We start from the raw sequence: 25,497 nt of genomic DNA, 5'->3' as shown, positions 1-25,497 counted from the left end.
GCCCATATTTTCAATATCAGCATTCAAACTGCATTTCACTGAAGACTGGAGCTGATGATTCACTGTACCTTAGAACAATATCATGAAAATCTATGAAAGGTCCTTAATTCAAATTACCAGAATTCCCCCCCCACAAGTTCTGCAACGGTCAGGGCTGGATTGTGTCAAATTAAGACTGTGTGGGAACATCTGAAACAAGTTCTCCATTGGTTTATTGTAGAAACTGAAGATGCGTCCTTCAAACTGCAATTTCTGACAAACGTTTTTTTTGAAGTACAAAACAATAACAGATTTTCTTCAAAAATGACAGTGAAACCCTGTCCCCCAGAAATGATGGTTATATCATAATACATTGCTTTCCCAATTGTTTGGACGAGTACACAGTGGCTGTGACCAGGGTGAGTTTTAACAATGACAAACCCTGCTTCACAGCTAAGCTCAGACAGCTAAGGTTACAAAAGGAACAGGCATGTAGGAGTGGGCCGAGGACATGTTTGAAGGGTCAATTTACAGGTTTAGCAAGGCTGTGAGAGATGCTAAACAGCAGTACTCTAAGAAACTGCAACACTGGGGGGGTCACTCAGCAAGTTATTCTGCTTCTGCACTTTGAATTAGTTTAAATGTGCTATACAAATAAACTTGCCTTGCCTTCTGTGTGGAGTGATCTCAGATAACAAACTGCAAGCCCGCAACTCCATGATAGACCGCCAGACAAACGAGCTGAACGAGTTTTACTGTTGCGTTGAAAGACAATGGGACAGTCCAGACCCCATGCCTACAGATGAATCTGCCTACAGGTGGGAGATTGACCATGGGACCTGGTGCAGACTGAACAACTTAGAGCTAGTTTGTGAGCTCCCAGAACCATCAGGTTGCGGTTACAGCATATTACAGACATAGGATGCATAACACAGACATAAGATACATTGGTTTGATGGCGAGTTTTGCTTTTCAATGTCTGCATGCACACAATGTTCAAAGTTAAGCGATACAAGTTACATCTAAAAAGTACAACATGATAAATTGCCACAAACATCCACCACTCTGATTAAAAAAGGAAGTGTGATAAAACAAGCACAAATAACGAGGGACAAATGCGAGGGACGGACATTTAACTGTATGTTACAGTTATTATGAAATACTGTAAGATACCATTGAAATTCCACCGTAAATTTCAAGCAATTCATACTGTTTCATTTTAACTCGAGCGCTGGCATTTTTATACATGCTGTACTGTACACTGACGACTGACGAGTGAGGAGATCAACAAAGTCAGTGGGAATCATTCTTCAGAATCATGGCTGTCTGTACAAAACTGTATGGAAAGCCTTTCAATAGTTGTTGAGATACTTCACTCTGGACTAAAGTGGTGGAGCGACAAGCCATCACGAGAGGCATGCCTCTAGCAAGTGGCTGTAAAAGACTGAATAATCTACTTAGTCAAGCCAGACATCTGTCGTTATGATCACTATGGTTTTTCAATTCATTGTCTTTTGTTTGTTCATAATGTATTTTATCTCCTTTAGAACCTTCCTGGTTTTGGCAAGCAGCTCTCCCCCTGAAGTATTTTGTTGTCACCTCCTGATCGCAACTACATTTAAAGAACAATGCGGTTGCTCAACAAGCACCATCTGTCAAACAACTCACCTAGCACTATCCTCACGAGTCATCCCCACACCTACAGCTGAATGCCAACTGTGCTGACCTCCACAACGACAATGCTTAATGCCCCAACTTTGCTAAATCCACACTGCTTGAAGCTGAATTGATGTTGAAGGAATTACACTTTGAATTTAAATAACTTGGTTTTCAGTGTTGGATCAACATTATTTTAGTATGCCACACTGATCCTATTTTTAAATCATTTTTTTAATTTGTATAAATCATTATTAAAAATAAAAAAAGTATTTGAAGATAGAAACCATCTGATGACACACACAGACTCACTTGGGGAAAACAATATCAACCACATGTTGTTACGGCTGGGAAAAATAGGCCTTCTATACAAAACCAACTAATTACGTACACAAATTCCACTTCATCTTAGATTGTTTTCATCCTGTCTGCCTGTTTTTCTAACTCTCCTGTCATTTCAGGTCCTCTCACCATGTCATCCCTCATTCCCCTCACCTGGTCTTCCACGCCCATCTCACCTGCAGCCCATTCCCTCATTAGTCCCTCACTATTTAGGCCCGTTCACTTGCACTTGATAGCTTCCAGATTGTCTTGTGTGTCACTGCCAAGATCTCCAGCATTACCCTTGTTACTATTCCATATCTGCCTGTTCTGACCGTGCCTGCCTATCTATTAATTAAATCGAACTGTGCTTGTATATCTGTGTCGTGCTTTTAGGTTAACCATTACACATATATTATGTACATGCTTTTAATGTCAAACTCTGTTGTGGACCCTTCACACTGTCTTGTTGCAGATGCTAAAGACCCACCACCCTAACGGTTCTTCCTCCTTATCAGTTGGTATCACACATGATTTTCAATGGCACAGTCTTCTTTGATCACCAGCCTGTTTCAGTGGGAAAGTAGCTGGATTTCTCTAAATCAATTGGATATCTGGACAGGTAGGAGAAAAAATAGTCATTTAAAACACAGCTGATGCGTTTAGAATGATTAACCTGAAGTAGATTCTTTACTCACATAATGTAACGTTTTCTCTGCTTGAATGAGACTGAGGCTCTTTTAAAATCTGAGGCCCCTTCCATCACGCCAATCTATCATATTCTCTCATTCAAATATTTCTCAAATAAACAAATCATACAAAGAAAAAATACATTCTTTAACATGTCCTTCCCAAACAACTATCTGCCATGAAACACAGTTTTACGTGTATTTTTGATTTTGGGGTGAACTGTCCCTTTAACGGTAAAATGTATTTAGTAACACATTACAAGTAGAATACAGTAAAGTACACAAACAAAGAAAAGACACAAATGTCAGTTATTACATCAGTTAAATACATTTAATAAAGTATACTTCACCATTACCCCAACGTGTTTTAGTTTACTTCAGTTGTTAGAATATTTTTGTCACAATCATGAAGACACTTCTACGGGTGGCTATATCAGTAACACAGGCAAGCGATCATCACTACTTCAAAATTGACATCTCGTGAATTAAACCTTGATATTTCATGTAAAAACACAAAGATAATTGTTTGTTTAAACCTTGGAAAAACTAGCTTCATGTATTTTTACTTCGAAAAACCTTCCAAAGACCATTTTTCGTTAAAACATTATAACACAGTGAAAAGATGTGAAAGGATCAGTAACTATACATGTAGTGTTAGTTCCCTCTCCATTAGATCATGGATGATTTATCACTCACATTTTTAATCTTTAACGTGTGCAGCAGGGGAGTTAGTCTGAAAAGAGATGTTTCTTGAAGGCTTCTTAGTCTTGTTTTGCTTTCTAAGTGATTCACTATCAAGGCTTGAATACGTTAAATGCTGAGAGAAAGATCACCAGCCCGTGTAAAACGTGAGTATTTGATGCTTCGATAGCTCCACGATCATTTTATACTCTTCACCTCCAGGATGTCCTCCAGTTTTTAACTTTTTGTCCCTGAGTTGTTCCCAGTAATGACTCCAGTTTCCATCACTGTCTGCTCCAAAACCAAACACATGGACCTGGACAAACAAAGGCAAGCAATTTTAGGAGCAGATAATGTGGTAAAAGCGTTGCTAAATGACACAAGATTACATGCTTTTTTCTTCACCGTTATGAGCATCAACTTGTCAATCATCAGTGTGTCACGACATTCACTCAATTAAAAAATAAACCTACCTCGTCACAAAGATGCAGGGCAAGAACCACAGTCATGAAGCCAGTGGATGGATAATGGCCCTTCTTTTGCAGCCACATGACATGAACGTACCTCATGAACGCTGGGTTAAGGAGCATCACCTGTTATGAAATCAGACTTAGTATTTAAATATATTATATGACCCATTACCTTTGGAGCCAATAAAGTTTATTGATGAATACATTCAAAAATAATACTCACCAAATCCTTGTTGAACTTAGATTTCCTTGGCACATGTTGAAATAAAGCATGAAATGTTAAACTCAACATCAAATGATTACTTTTTTTGTCAGTAAAATGATATACCAGGCATTCATGCAATGAAACTGCTTGTTTGCCTTGCATGAAGGAAACACCACCACTGGTCAGTGTTTGAATTTTATGGAAATGATGCTGCAAGAATTTTCTTGCATGAATGTTAAGAGGCGCAAGTTGTTTTAGCAACTGACGGTCAGTTGTCACAGACACTTGTGGTGCCTTTAATCCTGTAAGTACAGCCCTTCAGGGAGAATACTCTGCTGAAGTAGAATTTCACACTTATTACCACAAATGTGGTGGTGGGAATGCAGAGGGATATGCTAGGGTAGTAGCATTCATTGAAATGATTCTGCTGCCATGTTTGTAGTTGGTGTCCTCATTTAGAGAGGAAGTCCAAATCCTATGCAAAGCCTCCACAGCAGCTCCAGACTGATATTACTCAATTTACCTCGGATCAGAATAGGAACGATCAAACTTGATTGACTAGTATTACCTTTGCCAGCACAGTCCTGCTCTGCAACCTAACAACGTAATAGGATACAGCCCAACGAGAGGGTTAACTAGTTTAAGAACAGTATAGTTGTTCTAGTGCTTTGTTTAAATTTCACCCTGCGTTCCTTCCACCTCACTCCCTACCGATGGGTGACTTCACCAGGATTGAACGCCAGCTTCAGAGGACCGACCGTAGCAACTCGACTTGAACTGAAATGAAAAACATGACTCACCTTCCAGAAGGTCCTGTGCTGAGGGCCTTCATAAACCAGTCAAAATCCGTTAACTTAAATGGAAACAGCACAGGAATAGTGGTGTTATCTATATCCACAGCACTCTCTGGATACATGACACGATGAGTTGTTCTGTTCCCAACATCTGCTTCATAGCCTTTGGTACGACCTCTGTTAATTCTAAATAGTACAAATATATTTCATATGTCACTGTAGTTGTCAGGAAAATTAAGGTGTGAATTTTGACGTTAATGTTTGTCTAGACTCTTTTACCTTATGACAAAGTCCTGGAAATCTATTAGAGGTCCGTAGTGTGATTTCATCAAATTACCAGAATTCCCCACCACAGCACAAGTCCTGCAGCGGTCAGGGCTGGATGCTTCAACATGAGCACTGGCTGGGACCAACTGAAAAAGCCTTTCCACTTTTTCTCTGTATACACTCAAGATTTGCCCTCGACCTTGTATGTCCTGTCAGGAACACCAAACATTACTTACAGTTAGACCGCATGAATTGTACCAAATAAACAAATTGTCAGTCGCAGTCACCATAATGATTGTCAAGTCAAACAGCATTTTTCTTGTATGTAAACAGAAGCAATATAAACGACTTAAAAAGATTTAAAGATAATTGTAAATAAAATAATAAGTAAAGCAATTCGTAAAATAATCAATATACACAATCTGACTATTCTGAAAAGAGACAGGGCGGAACCACTCTGCCTGGAACACTAGACATGCAGTGACACAGTGTCGCAGTAAACAAGGTCCGTAATCTGACGAACACCGCACTGACAGAGATCGCATGGTATCGAGATCCGCGATAAGACTCTGCAGGACTGATGAGTCTACAAGTCCTGAGAGGCAGCCAGTTTTTCACCTAAAAAGATTCAAATGGCTTCAAAGGCTTAAATGGCTTAGTGACTGAATGAACTAATATGCTGAACCTCAAAATAAAAAGGAGGAAAAGGAAAAGTTGTTGAGTAAAATCCTTCGGGTAGACTGATCGATGCTTCTCAAGTAGGGAAACTGCACATGTTTTGGTAAAATAACTTGACAGAGATGAATGTTGTTTTTTCTAATTCATTACTTTTATAACGTATAAATCATCCCCCCCTGTCCCCTCTGGTGAGCTGCATGGGCACAGAGCCCTCCACATCAAAGGGCTCTTCCACCACTGACACCCCCCATTGGCCAGGTTAGTAGACAGCTAGAGAGACTCCACCAGGGCAAGGCTCCAGCCCCAGGGTCTTGAAGACCTGCGCCATCCCGCTGTCTGATGTCCTGCAACACCTCTTCAACCTGAGCCTGCAGCAAGAAGTCCCGGTGCTGTGGAAGACGTCTTGCCTGGTTTCTGTTCCTAAGAAGACGACTTCATCTGGCCTCCACGACTACTCATGTCATGAAGGTGCTGGAGAGGCTGGTCTTGGCCACCGCAGGTGAAGGGTGGTGGGGGTAGACATGTCCACCGTCTCATGGATCACTGACTACCTGACAGGCAGACCACAGTTTGTCTGACTGGGCAGTGTGCTGTCTGAAACGGTGGTCAGTGGTACTGGAGCTCCACAAGGCTGCCTGCTGACTCCTCAATCGCTACTACTAAGCCAGTAGGGACTATAAAGTACAACACAGGTGTGTGCATCCCCAAACCTTACTTTTGTATTAATAAGTTGTAGTTATTTAAAAAGGGACAGTACACCCCAACATCTGAAATACATATTTTTCCTCTTACCTGTAGTGCTGTCTATCAATCTAGATTGTTTTGGTGTGAGTCGCCTAGTTCTGGCCTTCATACATCGCTGTATGTTTTTGAGCTTTTATAGCTCATTGGTGGCTGGGGCCCTGGACCACCTCGTGGAATGGCCGTGACATACTAAATAGAATAATAATTTGGTCAAAAAAACCCTGTGTTTATTGTGCTACGCCATGTCAAAATGACTGCTGTGAAAAGGGCCGATACAGTTTTGGTTGTTGCAGACACAGCTGTTAAAGATCTTACTGGTTGATAGTTAATTGGATATTATAAAATTGCTCACTGCACATGTCCAGAATGTGTAACCTAGAAAACAATTGTTTTATTAAAAGGTAACACGACAATGAGTATTGTAATTGCTCAGTGGAATCTGCTGGAGGATTGATCGGAATCAAAATATGATTCATTTATTTGATTTAATTACATGTAAACAAGGGATTTGACTCTGATGAGGGGAACCCAGGAAGAGTCCTGTTGATAGTCTGTAACATAGTTTACCACTGGATAAAGAAGTCGGCGTATGGATACGAGTCAGACATCTTTCTACTGCTCACATTGAGAGAAGTGGTCGAACTAAGACCAGACTGAGAACTGAAGTTTAGCTAATACAGTGATGGCGACTGTTGAAAGTGATTGTATTTCACTTTCTGATCCTGATTTGAACTGCAGATTGAGACTGTTATTTTGCAAGGTCACAACTTACCTTCCACCAGTTGAAATTGTCCTCTGAGAGATTGTAGTTTACTGACAAAAATGGTTCATCAAATTTGCTGAAACGCTGATCAAACAACGAATCACCTTCAGATAAACATCGGTCACAAACACAGGGCCTTTTAGCCAGAAGTGTGAAGTATGGTGAGATGTCTGCTCTCCAAAACAGTCCGATGCCCATCACACCCAGCAGGAAAATGAGAACGCTCCCTTTTAACTTCATCTTGGATGTGTGACGCTGAATGGGAAAGCTGCTCCAATCTGTAGACAAGGCATGTGGTGAAATACACAAGAGAAAGTAGTCAGTGGTGGAATGTAACTAAGTAGGATTAATCAATTTGTGATACTTAGTGCTTCCATATTATGCTACTTTATACTTCTACTTCACTTTAACAGGAAATATTGTACTTTCTACTCCAGCAACTTTTTCTGAGCGTTCGGCTGTAGTAAATTGAGAAGAAGCTTATTTTCCCTGTTTTTGTCTAGTCTGAAGATCGGTCGGGCAGACCCTGAGTGTTGCTGCTGGGAGCTCTTACTACCGTACGCTTTGTGTCGCCTTGCTCTAACGTTACGTCTGTCAAAGCGGTGACAAGCTCATCTACTGTATATGAAGCATGAAGCAGACAATCCTCTGTTTGATGCTCTTGGTGAAAGAAAACAATGTAAAACAAATAGACAGTTCAAATCAGCCTCGCTTCGACCAACTACAAAAGTAAATTGCAAATCAAACATGAATGCATCAGTAATAATAACACATTAATCCAATATATATTAGTAAAACAACAAAATGGCAGCATTATGGGTACTTTTACTTTTTAAACTTTAAGTACCTTTTGCTGATAATAGTGCAGCGGATAAACAAACTTTTTAAAAATTCTGCATTTTGTGAAAGAAGCATAACATTTCTACCAGTGCATCTTCAGACCATAAAGATTATTTTCAGATGTGGAGGCATTTTGAATTTGACCTTTAATAATATGTAAATGATTGAAATAATAGAAAATTAAATATTGTGGGGTTAAAAAAAAGTGTGTTTTTCCGGGATTTCTGTGGATTGAACATTCACACAACAACACTGCATGTGTGGAAGAATTTGATGTGCTGGTGTTTTTGTTTTTCAATATATTATTTTATGTCCCTGTGATTGTACAATGGGATTCAAATGAACTTGAAACATAAATATTGTGAATATGTGTGTGATATTTTGTGTATGGAATGTTTACAAAAAAGAAATGAACATAAAAATATATTTTCTCGACAACATATTATATTGACTGTTTCAGTCATTGACTATTTGACAGTCACTACTTTTAACCAGAAAGCGCAAGTGCAGATTTGCACATAAGACAATTGTATGCACGTGTACACACACCGGACACAAAGGACATTGTACATGCCCGTGCCATGTCAGTTACCTGCCTGTTATCTAACCTTGCATAGAGTTCATGTCTAAAAGTACATTGATAGGCGTCTTCCCTCCATCTGGGTCCTTAACTTTTTCTACATATTTGCTCTTTCTAAAAGGAACCTAAGGTAAGGAACCTACTTGGAGCCTGAGGTATTCTGGTTTTTCCTGAAATGTATATGTAGATATCTCTCCTTATGTTCTGTGTCGTTGTAAGCTGCAGTTTACTCTTAACTTGTCGGTTTTTGATAGATTTCCTTGATCCACGTACAACCATGTGTTTCTTGATCTAACCATTTCTTGTAAGTGATTTTTTTAAATAGCTGAAGTGTGCAGCAGTTATATGCTTCTCTCACAATGTGTTTGATTGTTGACACGCCCCTCCTTGAACACACCTGTGTCCTATCCCTACGTGGAGCTGTTTGTGTCCCTCTTTACCCTGAAGAAGACGGTCATGTCGAAACGTTGGTCAATTATTAAATATATATTTTGCATCGTGTCTACGAGTGTGCGACTATTTTTTCCTTTACATTTGTAACTTCACCGTGGTCAGCACCTCTCCAACACTGGTGTGCGTTCCCCCTCTCTCTCTCAACATGAATATGAATTATAACATTATAACATCAGCTTATCCTCGTCACAGTCGCCAGAAACTGGAACTCAACATTGCTCGAAGTCAATGACCCCTCTCCGTCTTCAGAGGTCCAATCAGAAATGCCTCCACATCTGAAAATAAACCTCATCATATGCACTAACACTGGTGAAACTGTCTTGCTTCTTTCATAAAGTGCACAATACCTTCCATATATGAGCTCAACTGTTGTTCTTATATTATAAATGCAGGACTTTTACTCGAAGTGGAGTATTTTCAGTTTCTGGTGTTGATCATTTTAGTTAAATAAATGATCTGAATGTCTTTTTCACCACTTCATACATGAAGGAAACTCATAAACTGACGCATTGGTGTTTAAACATATAATCATCAAAAGCAAATAAGGCAGTTTGGGTGTGGAGAGCTCAATCCCTAAACTCCATTTATATAAACTCAGCTGCCAATCATTACAAAAGAAATCTCACCATATGCATTATTGAGTATTTATCAAATAAAAACTTGTATTAATGTTTTAGTTTTGTCCTACATCAGATAATGAATCCGCTTCTACTCCAATTATACTGAGAACAAAGTCAGACTCCAAGACAAAGTTCTCCGATAGAAGGTTTGGCGTCTCTACCAATATTTGAGCAAACTCTGCCGCACGATCTTCGCAGTGACCAAACACACAGAGAGGAGCAGAGCAGCAGAACAGCTTGTAGACTGGTGGGGAGGAATGCGCTTCTAGATCATCATGGCGGAAGCCAGTTGTGAGGTCACCGCGATCACGGACGTCGGTAATTATTTCGTAAAAAGCGCACCAACTCTCTCCATCTGAATGACGTGAAACCGCTTGAAACTGGCAGCATCAGTAAGAGAGTTATCCGTGAGGTGACTGGAGAAAAGAAATGATGCGTGTGGCGCACCGCGGCGTCTCCAGTCGCGTTAACTGCAAATGACTCACAGTAAAATATACGATGAAATCATACATACAGTCAAACAATGTAGGGTTTGAGAGGTGAATTAAACATTTGTGCGAGTGTCCCATCAGAAGGGGTTTCTGTTAGGCTATTGTGTCAGTTTTGTTATTTGGGCAGATCGATTTATTCTTGAAATATTACGACTTTACTCTCAACACCTATGATACATATTTGCGAAATATTTTAGGACGTGCAAAAGGTTTTGAACATGAGTAAGTGAGCTATTAAAGTCCAGGGATTTATAAAGTCGTTACAATTAACCATTGTCCCACCTGCACATAAAAAGAGGTTAGAGACACAAGGGAGGAGTAAACCATGCGCACATGTATGTTGACCTATATTTGATGTAATGAATCGTCATTCTTCAAGAGAATGTATATTTGAAAGCACGAAGAATTTCTGAGAGCCTTTTCGCATTAAAAAACATTCGCAAAAAAACATTTAAAAAAAAGATCATATCAATATAAATGAGTATAAAAGGGAAGTAGATTTTTGACAATAATATGAGTGAGAAGATTCAAAATGCATATACCAGCAGCTCCAGGTCCTCCTTATCGTCCCCCGCTCTAGAACGTGATAATTTGACAGAGACGATAAAAAAGGGAAAATAAAATCCCTATATTAATAACTCCACCGTGTAGGCTACTAAAGAAACACAAGTTAAATAGTTATCCAGTTATGTGGCTAAAAGTAAACTGGAACAACAGCTGCCCTTTAACCATCGTAGTCCAACAGCAGTGACCGAAACCTCACTTTCAACATATTGGTCTGAGGCTTTAAGCAGCCCGTATTGAAATCTGACACACACAGCTCATTGTTATGGAAAGCTAACGTGTCGTCTGTGTGACTCGCTGCAGTCCAACTCGTTTTAAACAAATAGTAATCTAACCCCCAAAAAAAGAAGAGTGTCAGAGAGACATGGGAGGGATTTACAGGCAGCAACTTTACTCGCATCCTCGCCCCCCAGACGGCGCTGTTGATTGGACGAGAAGCAGCAGAGGCACAGCTCCAACATTCACTGAGTCTCACACTCAATACGAAACTTCTGGCCTTAATAAAGAAAATGCGCTCTGTGAGGATAGCACAGGCTATAAAAGGTCCTGGGATCCTCAGATATGAGGATATTACGTCACTGTCCTGCCCAAAACATGAGCGTCTCATGAGCGCACTGACGTTTTCTCGACTTTTTCGAAATAATGTTGGGGTTTACATGTTTAATTAATTTTATTTAACAAGTAGAAGTTATTCAACCAAAAGAAAATAGCATTCAATCATTTAGTTTATCCACAAAAATATAACATCTGGAGATAGGGAGCTCAGCTGAGACAGACCACGTGACAGAATCACAAGGATGATGACTTCAATGTTACCAATAAATATCACTTTGGTATTTATCCATATTAGATATATTTAATTTGTTATTATTATGATGTAATAATAAATAAGTAAATCCCTTATTAGTCCCGCCGTGGGGAAATGTATTCTCTGCATTTAACCCATCCCTATCCAGGGAGTAGCGCCCGGTGGGGCACGTGGCAGCCAAGGATCGAACCGTGGACGACACTCTACCTCATGCGCCACGGTCGGTATAACACAGTACTCACAAATTATTTAAATACTTAAATACCATCGTAACCAGGGCGCATTCAGATGAGGTAATGGTCACGTGAATAAAAAACATATATTAGGAAAGATGTCTTAAAAAATATACACTTTATTTGTATAATATTTGTTTATTTGAGGAATAGTTATAGCGTCTGGTGATGAGAGAATGTGATCAATTAGCCTAATGGGTGAGCCTCAAGGGTGGAGGAGTCAAGTCTCATTTGGGTTACAGAGAAGCAGATTCACATGGAAGTAATTGCACAGCTGTTGTTTTTCAGTATATTGACTATTTTTTCCCCAACGTTTTGAGTTTTTTTTGCACAAATCTGCACTTTGGGAGCCCGACCCAGTACATTTCCTCCATTTAATGATGAGCGGATGAAACCGTATGCATCTTTGAGGCTTTCTTTCTATTTGTGCTGAAAATGATTTAAAGCTTCAGGGCTTCATTCTCAGCAGGAACAGGGACATCTGGTGGCTCACAGACATAAAAGCGTCCATTCAAGAGTTGCGCCAAAGCACTCGCACAAACAACACCTCTATGTTTCAATCACACGTCTGCAACAGAAGTCATGTAAAAGGCAACGTGTTCATTTCAATCTAATCATTTTCTTGTTCATTTAATGTAGTGCTGCAGTGAATATATGCATTATTGTTGTATCAATATGTCACAATAAAATAAATAATACATGTGTTGTTTAATCAGCCTATATCCCCCTATTGACCTTTGGTGGTGGAGGTAGCCTATAGGCTTTATGTACACTATAGACGCGTGCATTTTTCCCTTATGGTTGATATTTTTGTGACAGTATTTCATATAAGTGTCAGCTTGATTCATCAGTCATTTGAAGAATGATTGTATTGGAAGAGGCAGGAGATGAAATTATGTATTGAGTTTATTTTAAACATCTACGATGAGCTCTTCTTTGTGGTTTACTTCCCGACATGCTGAATCTACTCTGGTGAAGTCAAAGAAGCCAGAGCTGGGAGCCTTACAGTGGTTACTCTATGCTGACCCAAAGAACTGAATGAACCATAAGACCTTGAGGGCCCAATCCCAATGTCCCCCCTAAAGCCTCAAACCCTGAACCCTCAGGGACTTACTGACGTCACCTGGCAAGTGAGAGAGTGTGAGAGACTGTGAGCGCTTGAAATGGTGTAAATACGAATGGGACGGCACTTTGCTGCAATATATCACATTACCATGAAAACAGACAAAGAATGTGATGTATAATTGTGGGTATTTATTTTATACTTTGTACTCCCTGATATGAACATCTTCCAGGCTCTTTCCACACAAGATGAGGTCATTTTATATAATCTATTTACTGTTTTTTTGTCAAAACAGATTCAATGACAAAATCAAATATTTGATGAATAAATATCCTCTGATTTCATGTTTATTTTTTGTTCCATCTTGTTTCTGTGTAAATGTAATACTCCAGGCTGAACACACGTGAGCCGTCCCCTTTGTTTACCTTTTTTATACTGCTCCATGCGTCCACTGGTTACCCCGTGTTTAACGTCACATTGCAATGATTTGTGGGTAATTCCCTTAGGCAAAGTCAGCATCCTATGCTGACTTAGGGAAAGGGTTCATAAAGGGCTCAAACTGTCTGCCAGAGAGCCTCAAACACTCGATGATTTGACAGTGGGACAACCCTAAACCCTCATAGACTTCGCGGGAGCGCGCCTCAAAGTCCGTGAGGTCGTAAGGGTGGAGATTGGGATTGGGCCATTGAGCCAGAGAGTGACAAACTCTGGTGCTGAATTCCTTCCAGGAGGTGACAGAGCCTGTCATCATTGTAGAATGCTTTGTTTTAACCTAAAGTAAATTGGCACAATAGCCATTGTCAGTCATTTCAGATACCTGCTGTTCCCCTTCTGCCCTATTGTTGCCCTCAGTGTGTTCCCCAGTGTGTTATCCAAGCACACCTGATCCCCATTACCTCATTATCTCCCCTGCATATAGCAGCCCTCTTTCCCCACCTGTTCGCCAGCACGGTTTGCTCTCGCTCACTGGTGCGGAGCGCTCCTCTTTTATCACATGAATGATTGATCGCTGTCAACTGCTCTGCCTCTGTGTCCCGGGTGTGTCGCAGCATGTTGAAAGGTGGAGAGGAAATTCCTCCTCAGGACAATTTCAAACTGAGACTCACTGACATGATGGGTGCAGGTCACGGTCATGGATCGCTTTTCTATAGTCAGATCAAGTGTTTGAGGGCTCTCTCGCAAACATTTTGAGCCCTTAATGCAAACGTTTTGGAAGTCTGTATTTCTGCAGGGAATTACCCATAAGCCATCGCTTTGTGACATTAAACACGGGGTTGCCAGGGGAAGCCAAGAGGCGTTTCAAACAAAAACATACACAAAGGGGACGGCGCACGGGTAGTCATCCTGGCATAAAATATTTACACAGCAACATTATAAAGGATTAAAGATGGGGAAATAAAAAGCACATGAAAGCAGGGGATTGCAAGCATAGGCTGTATTATTCATAACATTTTGCCTATTGAAGCTGTTTTGACAAAAACGACTTAAAATTGATTTTAATTGACATTTACCTCTCGTCTCCAAAGTCAAGAGCCTGGAAGATGTTCAAATCAGGCAGTAAAAAACAAAAAACAAAACCCCACAGTTGTACATAACATGTTTTGGCATCACCGTGATAACATGATATGGCGCCACATAGTGCTTTCCAATTTATATTTATACAATTTCAAGCCCTTGCAGCCTCTCAAACTCTTGCATATACCAGGGGAATTCAGTAAAGTCCCTGAGGGTTCAGGGTTTAAGGCCCTTTGGGATTGAGCCGTCGTCTCCTTCAAAATAATGTTCCCATACATCTAAACTGCATTATCAATGATGTCCGAAAAGCAGAGGCCCTTCTGTGCCTATACATGTCCAAAAAAATCTGAGGCCATGTGCATAAGGTTTAGTTTGAATTAAAAGAATGCGGGCAGCTAGGAAGTCCTGTAGTTTGTCTTATATGGGACCTCCTTGTCCCATATTGACTGCAACTCTACGCTGATCAGCACTGGACTCTTACAGATCCTAGATCTGATACAACAGCAGTAACAGATCACGTGCCGATCATGTCACGGGTGAGATCAGTTGAGTATAGCGTAATGCGTAATGCTCCTGACACGGTATAGAGTCTGGTGTTCGATCGGTTCGGTGCAAAAAAGAAAAGATTGTGGAGCTACAGCAGCAAAACAGACATGGGTAAAGCCGTCAACGGTGACTCGACGAAAGCCTTTTGTACTTCATGCTGTCTAGAGGCCTTGGAGGTGAGGGGAGAGCGACCTCACTCTGCATCCTAACACAGAAAAGTACAAGAGTGCCACACACAGCTAAAGTGTGTATCACAAGAGACTGTTGCTGTTGAAAGTGACCAATCAAAGGAGCAGAGAGTGTCTATTCCATCCGGCCGCCAAAGTCTCAAAAGTCATCTTGGCTGGGGAGCGTTTCTGAAAGCTACTTGCCCAGCTCACATAACACCTGCAAGCACGCCTGCGACCAGAGTTGTTCAAAAAGGAGCTTCAAATATCTGTGAACTGTGACGTGTTATGTGAGGACTTCTCTATGGCTGTGCAAAATGACAAAGGACTATTTGAATCAGCCAAGAGCAGCACGATGCCACCTTTTCCTCTTTCGCACTTTCCAAGTTGTTGTTTTTTCTCTGTATTTCCACGACATGCAGTGTATGTAAAACACATGATGACAGGAAGTAAACATGGACCCAAGCTGTTGCCGAGCAACGCTTTCAAGTGAAACACGTTACATCAGAGCGTTTCGGTCAAAGGGCGAATCCAGGTATACTCAGACGGAGTATGAGAAAAATAAAGAGCTAAATAAATAGAAGAAACCCAAAAAGTAAAAGTAGGAACCTGAATATGAGCATATCTGTTGCCTTTAATTTCTAAAAAGCCAACAATCAGGCTAGATCCTTTCACAAAAGTGCTGTCATCCACAGAACATTACAGCAGTATAGAGGCTTTCCAAGTAAACATTGCAAACAAAACAGCCAAAGCGGGAGGAGGATTGGGTGTGTTGGGTATGAGCAGGGCTACATAGGGATGAGGGATACGCCCGGTGCTGAGAAGTTGCTGTGCTTGTAGAGTGACTGAGCCTAATTGCACAACTAACTCTACACCCTGGGCCTAAAGTTTTGAGAATGACACAAATATAAATTTTCACAAAGTCTGCTGCCTCAGTTTTTATGATGGCAATTTGCATATACTCCAGAATGTTATGAAGAGTGAACAGATGAATTGCTAGTAAGATTGCACCTAAGTCAACCATTTATCGGATCGTCAGGAACTTCAAGGAGAGAGGATCCACCAGTGCAGAGCTTGCTCAGGAATGGCAGCAGGCAGGTGTGAGTGGATCTGCACGCACAGGGAGGCGAAGACTTTTGGAGGATGGCCTGGTGTCAAGAAGGGCAGCAAAGAAGCCACTTCTCTCCAGGAAAAACATCAGGGACCGACTGATATTCTGCAAAAAGTACAGGGACAGGCACAGTTGTCACGGGGTGTGGTGGTGGACTCAAATGCAGGACCAAAGGTAGTGAGAAACAGGTTTTAATGAGTAGAGAACAATCTAGGAATTGTTACCAGAACACAACAGGGAGTCCGAGCACAAGACAAGAAATGAGGGGGGAAACCCGCAGGACGAGGCAGGGCAGGAAGACTGGAAAACCGGGAACTGGACGAGCCAAACGGGCGGGTAGAAATGGCAATGATCTGGCAGAGAGTGACTGAGAGGCAGGGGTTTATAAAGTGGCTTCAACAGGTAAAGGGAGTTATGCTGATGCTGAGGGAGTGACTGAGGGTGTGGAGCTACACAACGACACACACACAGAAGGCAAAGCCTAATTGTGACAAAAGTCATTTTCTCTGATGAATCCCCCTTTCTGATTGTTTGGGGCATCCGGAAAAAAGCTTGTCCGGAGAAGAAAAGGTGAGCGCTACCATCAGTCCTGTCATGCCATCAGTAAAGCATCCTGAGAGCATTCATGTGCGGGGTTGCTTCTCAGCCAGGGGAGTGAGCTCACTCACAATGTTGCCTAAGAACACAGCCATGAATAAAGAAAGGTACCAAAACATCCTCCGAGAGCAACTTCTCATCAACGCTGCAAATATTGACTCTTTGCATAAACTTAATGTAATTGTCAATAAAAGCCTTTGACACTTATGAAATGCTTGTAATTATATTTCAGTATACCATAACATCGGACAAAAAGATCTAAAAACACTGAAGCAGCAAACTTTATGAAAACCAATACTTGTGTCATTCTCAAAGCTTTTGGCCACGGGTGTGTAGTTTGCATGCAGGCACAATGCAGAGTCTCAATTTTTAAAGAAAAAAAAAAGATTTATTTGGAATACAGTTAAGCTGATCAGTCTGATCATCTTGCCCTTCCTTTGCATCTGATTGCAATTATCCATGTGGCGGGGTATCAATGTGCTTGCGGCCAATGCGTCGGTTGTGAGGGGTGAGAGTCAGTTAAAGATCTTGAGAGGCTCAGAGTGCCTCTTCCGTACAAACCGCCTGGATGCAATTATGAGAGGAAAGGGAAAAATGTCTGCCCAGGGTTTGGGAAAGGGGAAAAAACAAAGAAATCATTTGTCTATTCGCTTCCGTAATAACCTTATTTTTCATTCATTTTTTTCACATGTATTTAAAAAGAATGACATGCAGGAGAGCTTTATTCACTAATTTCCTGCTTTATGGTCTATTTTACTCTAAATGGGAACATATCTTACTAAATGAAAAACATGCTGCTTGAAGAAGACTTGAAAGTAGCGATTGAGACCACAAACTCATGTTGACAATGTTTACTGAGGTAATAAATCAAGAGAGAAGTAGGGTCATTTTCTCATGGACTTCTACACAATCTAAATTCTTGTAGCAACCAGAGGAGGATTTAAAAGAGTGCAATTTTACACTTCCGCGTCGGCTTCACTTTTGAGAACCGGAGGTTTCCTTCTGTTCTGTCCACTTTGGTCCATCTGAAATACGTCAACATTTATTTAGCGGGTTAACATGAAATGCAAACATATTACAATACGTACCTGTAAAGCTAATGACTTTCCCCTCGGTCTCAGTTGTACTTTGTATTTCGTTGCTATCACGCTAAAATAAGAAATGACCATGCTAAATATGACCAGCTCATCACAGTAGAGTCTTGCCATGCTGATATTTAGCCGTGCAGACAGCCTCTTGGACCTCTTAGCATGGCTGTAGACTCTTAGACTTGTTGTATAATTGACATATTTATACTACAGACTTAAGTTTAGCAGCTTCAACTTGTCTAAATTGGTTTTCTCTTTTTACAGTTTGTCCAGATAGTGCTCATATCGAGTATTGTGTCCAAGCAGGTACAGTATATATGAATCAGGCATCTTTGGGCACTCGTGAAGACATATTTGTAATTGTAGCTGAGTTCATTAACTTTTAGTCAGTGGATGAAACTGCAGAACTGTCATATTTTTTGTTATCAAGGCCTGCTTGCTGTCTCAGCAGATAAACATTCACATCAGGCACACAAGGAAGAGATTTGAACATTTCTTCAGTGAAATGATTATATTAGCACCGTACTGTTTGCTTTGCCCCTCAGCAGAACTGCACCTCTTTATTTTATATATATATTAATATATGTTGGAATTTTTCATCAGGTTGAGAGTGTGATCAAAGAGATATTATTAGGATGTGTGATAGTAGCAGAGGGGCCCTGCTCGTCCTCTGAGACACATCCATCAGTCACGGAGGGGGAATTGCCCAAGTCCTGCAGGAGAACCAGCCTCGCTCAATTAGTTCTGGCTGTAGCTCTCTCTACCTGATCTATGGGATGCATTTAGAACAGAGCCCAGCGAAGACCTGGTCATTTCTTTCTGCCTTGCTAAGTGCATCAATATGCCTTATTATTTTTACAGTTTTGTCGTATTTAGACGGTTAGGAAATTCCTCGCTCAGCCTTTTTTTGTGACAATAAGGGCCTTTAAATTAATTTTAAATGATTAGCCACGCTATCAAATGTGAACTGACTTTGGTTATCCTCTGACTTTTCATCTAGTGCCACCAGCCTGTCATTTGTTTTCACTTATAAAGTGATAAGTGCATCATTTTTTACACAATATTACGGCATAAACTGTTACTGATATTCATGTCACTTCCTAAGTCCGGTGTGGTGGTTTCGTTATTTATGCACCAAATGAATTGAACAGTTTGCTGAATTTAGACTTGCCCTGACATTGTTTTCATTCCTTTTCACTCAAGCATTTCCTTAAATAAGCACGCTGTATTCGTACAGTAGGCCAAGCTTGTTTGCATGTGTGTGTACGTCGTTGCTGTCAAGCGGAAACCTTATATGTTCAAAACTGTTGCTTTGCAGGTAATTAATTGACAACTGTTATTTTGTCTCAATCTGATGCTTTCATGTGTCATTATGAAATTTATATTTTACTAAAATCAAGCAGCATGACTCATTGGTTCAAATGCTTTAATGATGTGCCTGGCAAAGGCTCAGTCAACTATCGGCATTCAAATATGTATCCATTTTCATCTAATTCTAGGCTCACTGGCATGCAGATTATTACTGTATTCCATAAATAAGAGCAGAATGAGTTCCAATTAAGAGGTAATTGCAGTGCTGTTGAGCAGTAACAAGATGCTAATGAAAATCCCAGGTTTATGATTGGAACGGGAGATTGCCTTTAAAATTAGGCTGCTTCACCAGTTGTGCTCTCTGTGGATTAGACAGCACGGGTCTGGTTACGGGAAGTTTTGGCTAATTACTCTTGAATCCCAGTGAAGTCCATTTGTGGCAATAATTACCCTGTGATTGCCTTGTGCCCTCTCATCTCACAAAGCTGCTCACAATTTCTATTTGAATATCTCACAGGCTGGTTTGTACAGGGTTTTTTGTGGATGTTGCCTTCATTAGAATTTTAGTCATTTAAGCCAAACGTTGTTTGACGGAACACATTTAAAGTAGATATGCAGTATGCTGAGGGTGCAGTAGCTATATTGTAAATGAATGACAATTGTCATAACATAAATATCTCTACCAGGCGTAAGCCTTGGGGGACATTATGTGTTCTGTCGAGAGCATGTGTATATGTCCACAACTAATCTTGCACACTATTGGCCTAATACTTTTTGTACTCAATTTAACTGTATGCTCCAGGACCTCTCATCACAGTGAAATGAAGTTTATTGAATGATTGTCCACTAGGTGGCACTGTGGGATTCATGTTGCCAGTTCTTCACTTAGAAGAAGAAAACGGTTCATGCTGAGAAATGCTGTACCAAGATGCACACTTTATTAGTTATGAGTGAAATAAATCTTCTCACTGTTCAACAAGAAGCCTCCCGTGATATAAGTAAGTAAGTAAAATGTATTTATAAAGCGCTTTTCACAGACCTTAGTCACAAAGTGACTTAACAGGAGTGGAATTACAAGCATAAATAACACAAAGTGACCATATAAGGGCCAAAAGTTTACATTTAAGACGACACAAAAAACTGAAAGAACACAATTAAAACATGGCATAACAACACAAGACATGAGTTTTAGACAAACACCAGTCTGAACAGGTGTGTCTTGAGCTGATTCTGGAAAGAATTCATGGAATCAGCAAAACGTCAGGGTGCAGGCAGAGAATTCCACAGCCTTGGTGCTACTGCCTCAAAAGCTCGGTCACCACGGGTCTGAAGGCGAGTGCGTGGGACAGACACATAACCTAACACGTTTGATCACACGCAAAGTCACTACCCTTCAAAGATATGTAAAACAAAAGGGCAGACCTGCGTCAGAGTAGACAGCAAAAGAATCCTTCAGACCTCCTTTTCATTTCCTTTCAGGTGTTACCATCAATTGTCTCATTGGTTTTACGTATCAAGCAGGAAGACACACCCATTTAACTCTGAATACTGTAGGTAGGCTTTATGCCTCTGGTTAGGACCATGGGAAGAAACTGCTCCACCGAAGCAGTTGACTTTTCTTCGCTCTGTGGAGAAAATACCTGCTTTGTAGTGTTTGGTTGGTGCCACAACCCAGTACCTTAGCAGTGCAACATGAGCTTCATGGACAGTAGAAAGCTGAGACTGTATTGTAACCATTCAACATGGACATGCATCCTTATTCACAGTTTAGCTGCAGCTAAGTCTCCATCATCCCCACTGAGTGGTGTTTTGGCCTGCTGAGTCACTCTTTTTATCATCCTGTGTAGCTGCGCTTGTGGCTCCGTGATAAACAGATAAAGTGATGGGTTTAGTTTCCTCTGGTCTGCTGTCATAGACTGATAAAGTGTAAGCAACAGTATCCGGGCAATAGTTAAGGTTTTCCATTCAAAGTGTTTGAGGTGCAGTTATCTGATGTCATGCCACTACAAGGGAAAACAATATAAATGCAGCGAGGCTTACATCCGGTCCCACGGTGGAGAAAAAGCTGAAAAATATCAGAAACAAACTCTGAAGGCCAGAGGATAAAATCAGCTCAACAAAAGAAAAGTGTTGCAGGTTTCATTCACTACAAAAACAACAAGACACAAATATCTAAATGTATTTTAATTACTGACATGGAGTCAAGACAGACAGACTGATAGATAGTTACTTTATTATTCCCGCAAGGGAATTTTCTTCGCTACAGCATCATTTATAGATACGGGTAAAGCAATAACAATAACACAGTGAGAAATATAGAAATGCACAATATATACAAAAAAATAGAATGATATTAAATTAACTAACTAAACAATAGTGCAAAGATTAAACCAAACAAACAACAGTGTAACGGTGTTATAGTTGTGTGATTGATTTGGCCGGAGGTGATATATTATTAGAGTCTTATAGCAGAGGGCAGGAATGTTCTCCTGTATCTTTCCTTGTGACAGCGGCGCTGGATGAGTCTGTTGGAAAAAGTGCTCCGCTGTCCCTGCAGTAGATGGTGGAGAGGGTGGTCCGGGTTATCCAATATGGACAATAGTTTCTTCAGTGTCCTCCTCTCCACCACCTCTTCCGGATCGTCCCGTTTGCAGCCAATAATGGAGCCGGCCTTCTTAACCAGTTTGTTAAGTCTGTTGGTGTCTCCGGCTCCAATGCTGCTCCCCCAGCAGACTACGGAGAAGTACAGTGCACTGGCCACAACAGACCGGTAGAACATCTCCAACATCTTGCTGCACACATTGAAGTATCGAAGTTTCCTCAAGAAAAAGAGTCGACTCACCCCTTCTTGTACACAGCGTTGATGTTGGTCTTCCAGTTCAGTCTGTTGTCGATGGAGACACCCAGGAACTTTTCTTCTTTGTCTTTTGAAAATGTAACCAATAATTCTAACCGATACAGTTAAGGCACTCAAATACTGGTATGTTGTCAATAAGAAAAGAACAGCAGAAAGCATCGGTGAGAAGGTAAGCAGGAGTGTGTCACTTCCACTGAGTCTAATTACAGAGTAAAGATCATCTTTGTCTCACAGTTCATTCAGTGTTTTCTAGGTCACTGAACTTCCTGTGCTCTGTAATGCTCTGGCATAATGTAAGTAGAAAATACCTCACTCCCCGGGCGCTTCATGTTCCTGCTGGTTGTGGAGCAATAAAGGCAGACACAGGATGAAGTCTACGGTGGTGCTTTTTATAGAAATGTTTGTTTTAAAGAAGTAGATGTTTTTCACACTGGATGGGTCTAGATTTTTGCCCATCCCGAGAACAATTGATTTGTTTTTTTCGTCCTTGTATATAAAACGCATTATATCACATAATCTGTCACTATAGCCACTAGAGATTTGGGAGAAATACGACGAGTCATAACAATCAGTCAACTCTATGTTTGTACAAAACATAGACTGTAAAATGATACTAATGCCGTTTTATAAAATGTTTATTCGTGTGAGTATTGCTGAAACTACAACTGCAATAACTACAATAGTAATATCTAAATGTATTTTAACTACTGACCTTCCCATGGAGTCAAGACAGATAGTTACTTTATTATTTTATTATATTATATTTCTTTCGCTACAGCAGCATTTATAGATACAGGTAAAGCAATAAAAATATATATATATTAAATATAAAAATGCACAATATATACAAAAAAATTTAATAATATTAAATGAACTAACTAAACAATAGTGCAAAGATTAAACCAAACAACATGGCTGACATTGTCCCCAAGTGGTGATTGGTATGCACAACAACAAGCCCCCCTACCCCAGCACCAAAAACCATCACTCTCTTCTGTAAGTGGGCCCAGTTTTACCAGAACCAAGACTTGTATGACTTTCCTGCAGCCTGTAATCGTTCCCACCCCGTCTGCAGGGATTCTTAAAAGGCTCTCTGGGTAGACACATTTAATCATGACATGTGTCCACGGGTGGCATTTTCTTTTTCCGCAAATGTATTCTCACATCTTTAATAATCGGTGTCTTTTCACTGAGGAGGTTGGATGCACATACGATTTATGACATTTTAAGGGGTATTTTCATTCCAAATGTCAACCACTCATGCAGTCTACTCTCTGGAGTGGATGCATGCACTTGAGCATTGACTCTTAAGCAGGAGGCCACCTGGTCAGAGTGGGACATTTTTAATTTGTGTGACAATTAAGGGTTCATAGACCCTTCACTTATATCGATAAGGGTTCAAAGACTTGTTTGTGAACATTTAAAATCATGACATTACCATAGATTAATTCAGGTTTTCTCCAGTTTCTCTCGTTTCTCTCTTTTCCCTCATTCATTCATCTTTTGCAGCACATATCATCATTGTCGCATACAAAAACGGCTTCACAACTTGCACATTTGTAACAATACATGATAAACGTCACTAATGAAAGTCGCAATATTGTGGTTTGCTGCTTTATTATCACTTATTCTAAGCAGGCAGTATTCATTTAGGCAAAGGAAGCTTGATGTCTGTAAACAGGTGGCGTGTCTGTGGCATGAAAGGAGTTAAATTTCTAATTAAAACAGTGTGAGGCAGCGCTGATAGTGTTGTCTGAGAATCACAAAGCACTGGAACTTTAACTATTGCCATTTAAAGTGCAAGTCTCCGCTTAAACCCTGGATGTGTTTAATTAAATAGCAGTCAGGAACTCATCACAGTAATGTTGAATCGTGTTTTGATTTTTTTGTAGTCAGGGTGATGACGAGCAGAGACGGAAAGAAAAGACATGAAAATGATTGGACGGGTTGCTCCTTCCTCCTCCTTCCTGTCTTATTAAGAAACAATCAAGCGAACAATCAAGAGAACTTGTGTGTGTAGGTGTGCCTTTAATTCAGGCATCACAGCAGTGAGTGAGTTCGCAGGGCTGATTTCATGGTTCTGACTGAACACTTGCCGAATTTAATCTCATTTTAGAGAGGGTCCCTTGTAAGGCCAATCATATTCATAAAAAAAACAAGTTAGACGTTTATATCGCAACACGACACGTTGCGGAGTCGTCCGTGGTCGACATGCATACACTGGCAACTTCTGTTCTTTTTGTTTGAGAGACATTTGTGGTGCTTATCCTCAAACTTTATTTCGTTTGATGAAAAGAAACCGGCATCCACACTCTAGTGCTCTCATGATGAATTAACGTAAACTATGCACCCTCATAAGACACACAGCATTTGTCTGGTTATTTCCAAATGTTGTATTATTCTGCCAAGAAAAATCCAGGAAGATCTGATTAGAAGTTTATTTTTTATTTTTATTTACTGCTGACAAGGTTGGATTATGAATCAGGCAAAGCAGGTAAATGCCTGTGGGGGGCTCAAACCCTCAGGGGCCCGAAAGTCCTTCATTTGACGGCAATTAGCATGTGGTAATTTGATTAATTGCAAATTTGTTAGGGAGTTAGCACAACTAAAACATGATATCAGCTGAAACGATAAGAGCCTTCAGGGCGCTCCTGCATTTTTTAGCCACATTGGTGCAACCTCTAGGGATGGTCAGTCAGTCGGTTGAACCATCACTTTGTTCCGGAAAGAAATATCTAAACCGTTGGATGGATCAGAACAAAAATGTTCTCCAGATATTCGCAATTCACAGATGATGAATCCTAACGACTTTCATGACAAGCAAGAAAAAACTCACAAGAAGCATCAAGCCTGCAACCAAAATCACGGCGCCACTCAAACCCAACTCTGAGACCTTTCCGGTCCTGCAGTAAAGAGAAAGGCAGACTGCATCACTGAGGACCCTTCACACCCTCTTCATCACTCCTTTCAGCTACTCCCATCAGGCAGCTGCTTCAGAGCACCTCTGGCCGAAAAGAGAACCGACAAAAACTCTTAATCCAAATGCAATGCCCATTTTAAACAACACCAAATAGCCACTACTTTTAAATACACCTGCTCTTATTTATTTATGGCATTGTTTGTGTGTTAATGTAATTTTATGTCTTTCATGGGTGTATGTTTTTAAGTTGCTTTTGAGCTCCAAACATAAGACAATTTTCGATCATTATGTGATAAACAAAACGTATTTTGCTGAAGGCCAGCATTTCAGCATGGGGTCATTCCCACGGTCCTATAGGTTCCCCAGATTCATGCGTCACATAATGTGAACATGACAAAGCGTCCTAACATCACATGGTAGCACATACAGGTTGCAGGTTCAATCCAAAAAGTAAACATGCTTTCTGTTTCTAGCTAGGAGCAATGA

At 40.5% G+C, this 25,497-nt stretch overlaps 1 protein-coding gene across 1 annotated transcript; it reads right to left on the bottom strand.

The window, feature by feature from the left end:
- Positions 1 to 2,957: 2,957 nt before the first annotated feature.
- LOC116387302 (CMP-N-acetylneuraminate-beta-galactosamide-alpha-2,3-sialyltransferase 1-like) lies at positions 2,958 to 11,030 on the bottom strand. Its single transcript, XM_031854260.1, has 7 exons — positions 10,774 to 11,030; positions 7,257 to 7,525; positions 5,075 to 5,271; positions 4,802 to 4,981; positions 4,020 to 4,044; positions 3,800 to 3,919; positions 2,958 to 3,642 (listed from the first exon to the last, which is right to left on the bottom strand). Exons 2-7 carry the CDS (start codon positions 7,485 to 7,487, stop codon positions 3,475 to 3,477), a joined length of 921 nt encoding a protein of 306 aa, XP_031710120.1. The 5' UTR covers positions 7,488 to 7,525; positions 10,774 to 11,030; the 3' UTR covers positions 2,958 to 3,474.
- Between the last annotated feature and the right edge of the window lie 14,467 nt (positions 11,031 to 25,497).

The sequence above is a fragment of the Anarrhichthys ocellatus genome, unplaced genomic scaffold, assembly GCF_004355925.1.
Source record: "Anarrhichthys ocellatus isolate YVR2014 unplaced genomic scaffold, GSC_Weel_1.0 scaffold14, whole genome shotgun sequence".
NCBI lineage: Eukaryota > Metazoa > Chordata > Actinopteri > Perciformes > Anarhichadidae > Anarrhichthys > Anarrhichthys ocellatus.
This window is presented reverse-complemented; position numbering and strand designations above follow the sequence as displayed.

What these genes read in the sequence shown, in the direction of transcription:
- LOC116387302 (XM_031854260.1), bottom strand. Translation starts at nt 7,487, where the DNA reads ATGAAGTTAAAAGGGAGCGTTCTCATTTTCCTGCTGGGTGTGATGGGC. An exon ending in TTCCAGGACTTTGTCATAAG is followed by an intron (nt 4,982 to 5,074) that starts GTAAAAGAGTCT and finishes TGTACTATTTAG; the next exon opens with AATTAACAGAGGTCGTACCA. An exon ending in CCCTGCATCTTTGTGACGAG is followed by an intron (nt 3,643 to 3,799) that starts GTAGGTTTATTT and finishes TTGTTTGTCCAG; the next exon opens with GTCCATGTGTTTGGTTTTGG.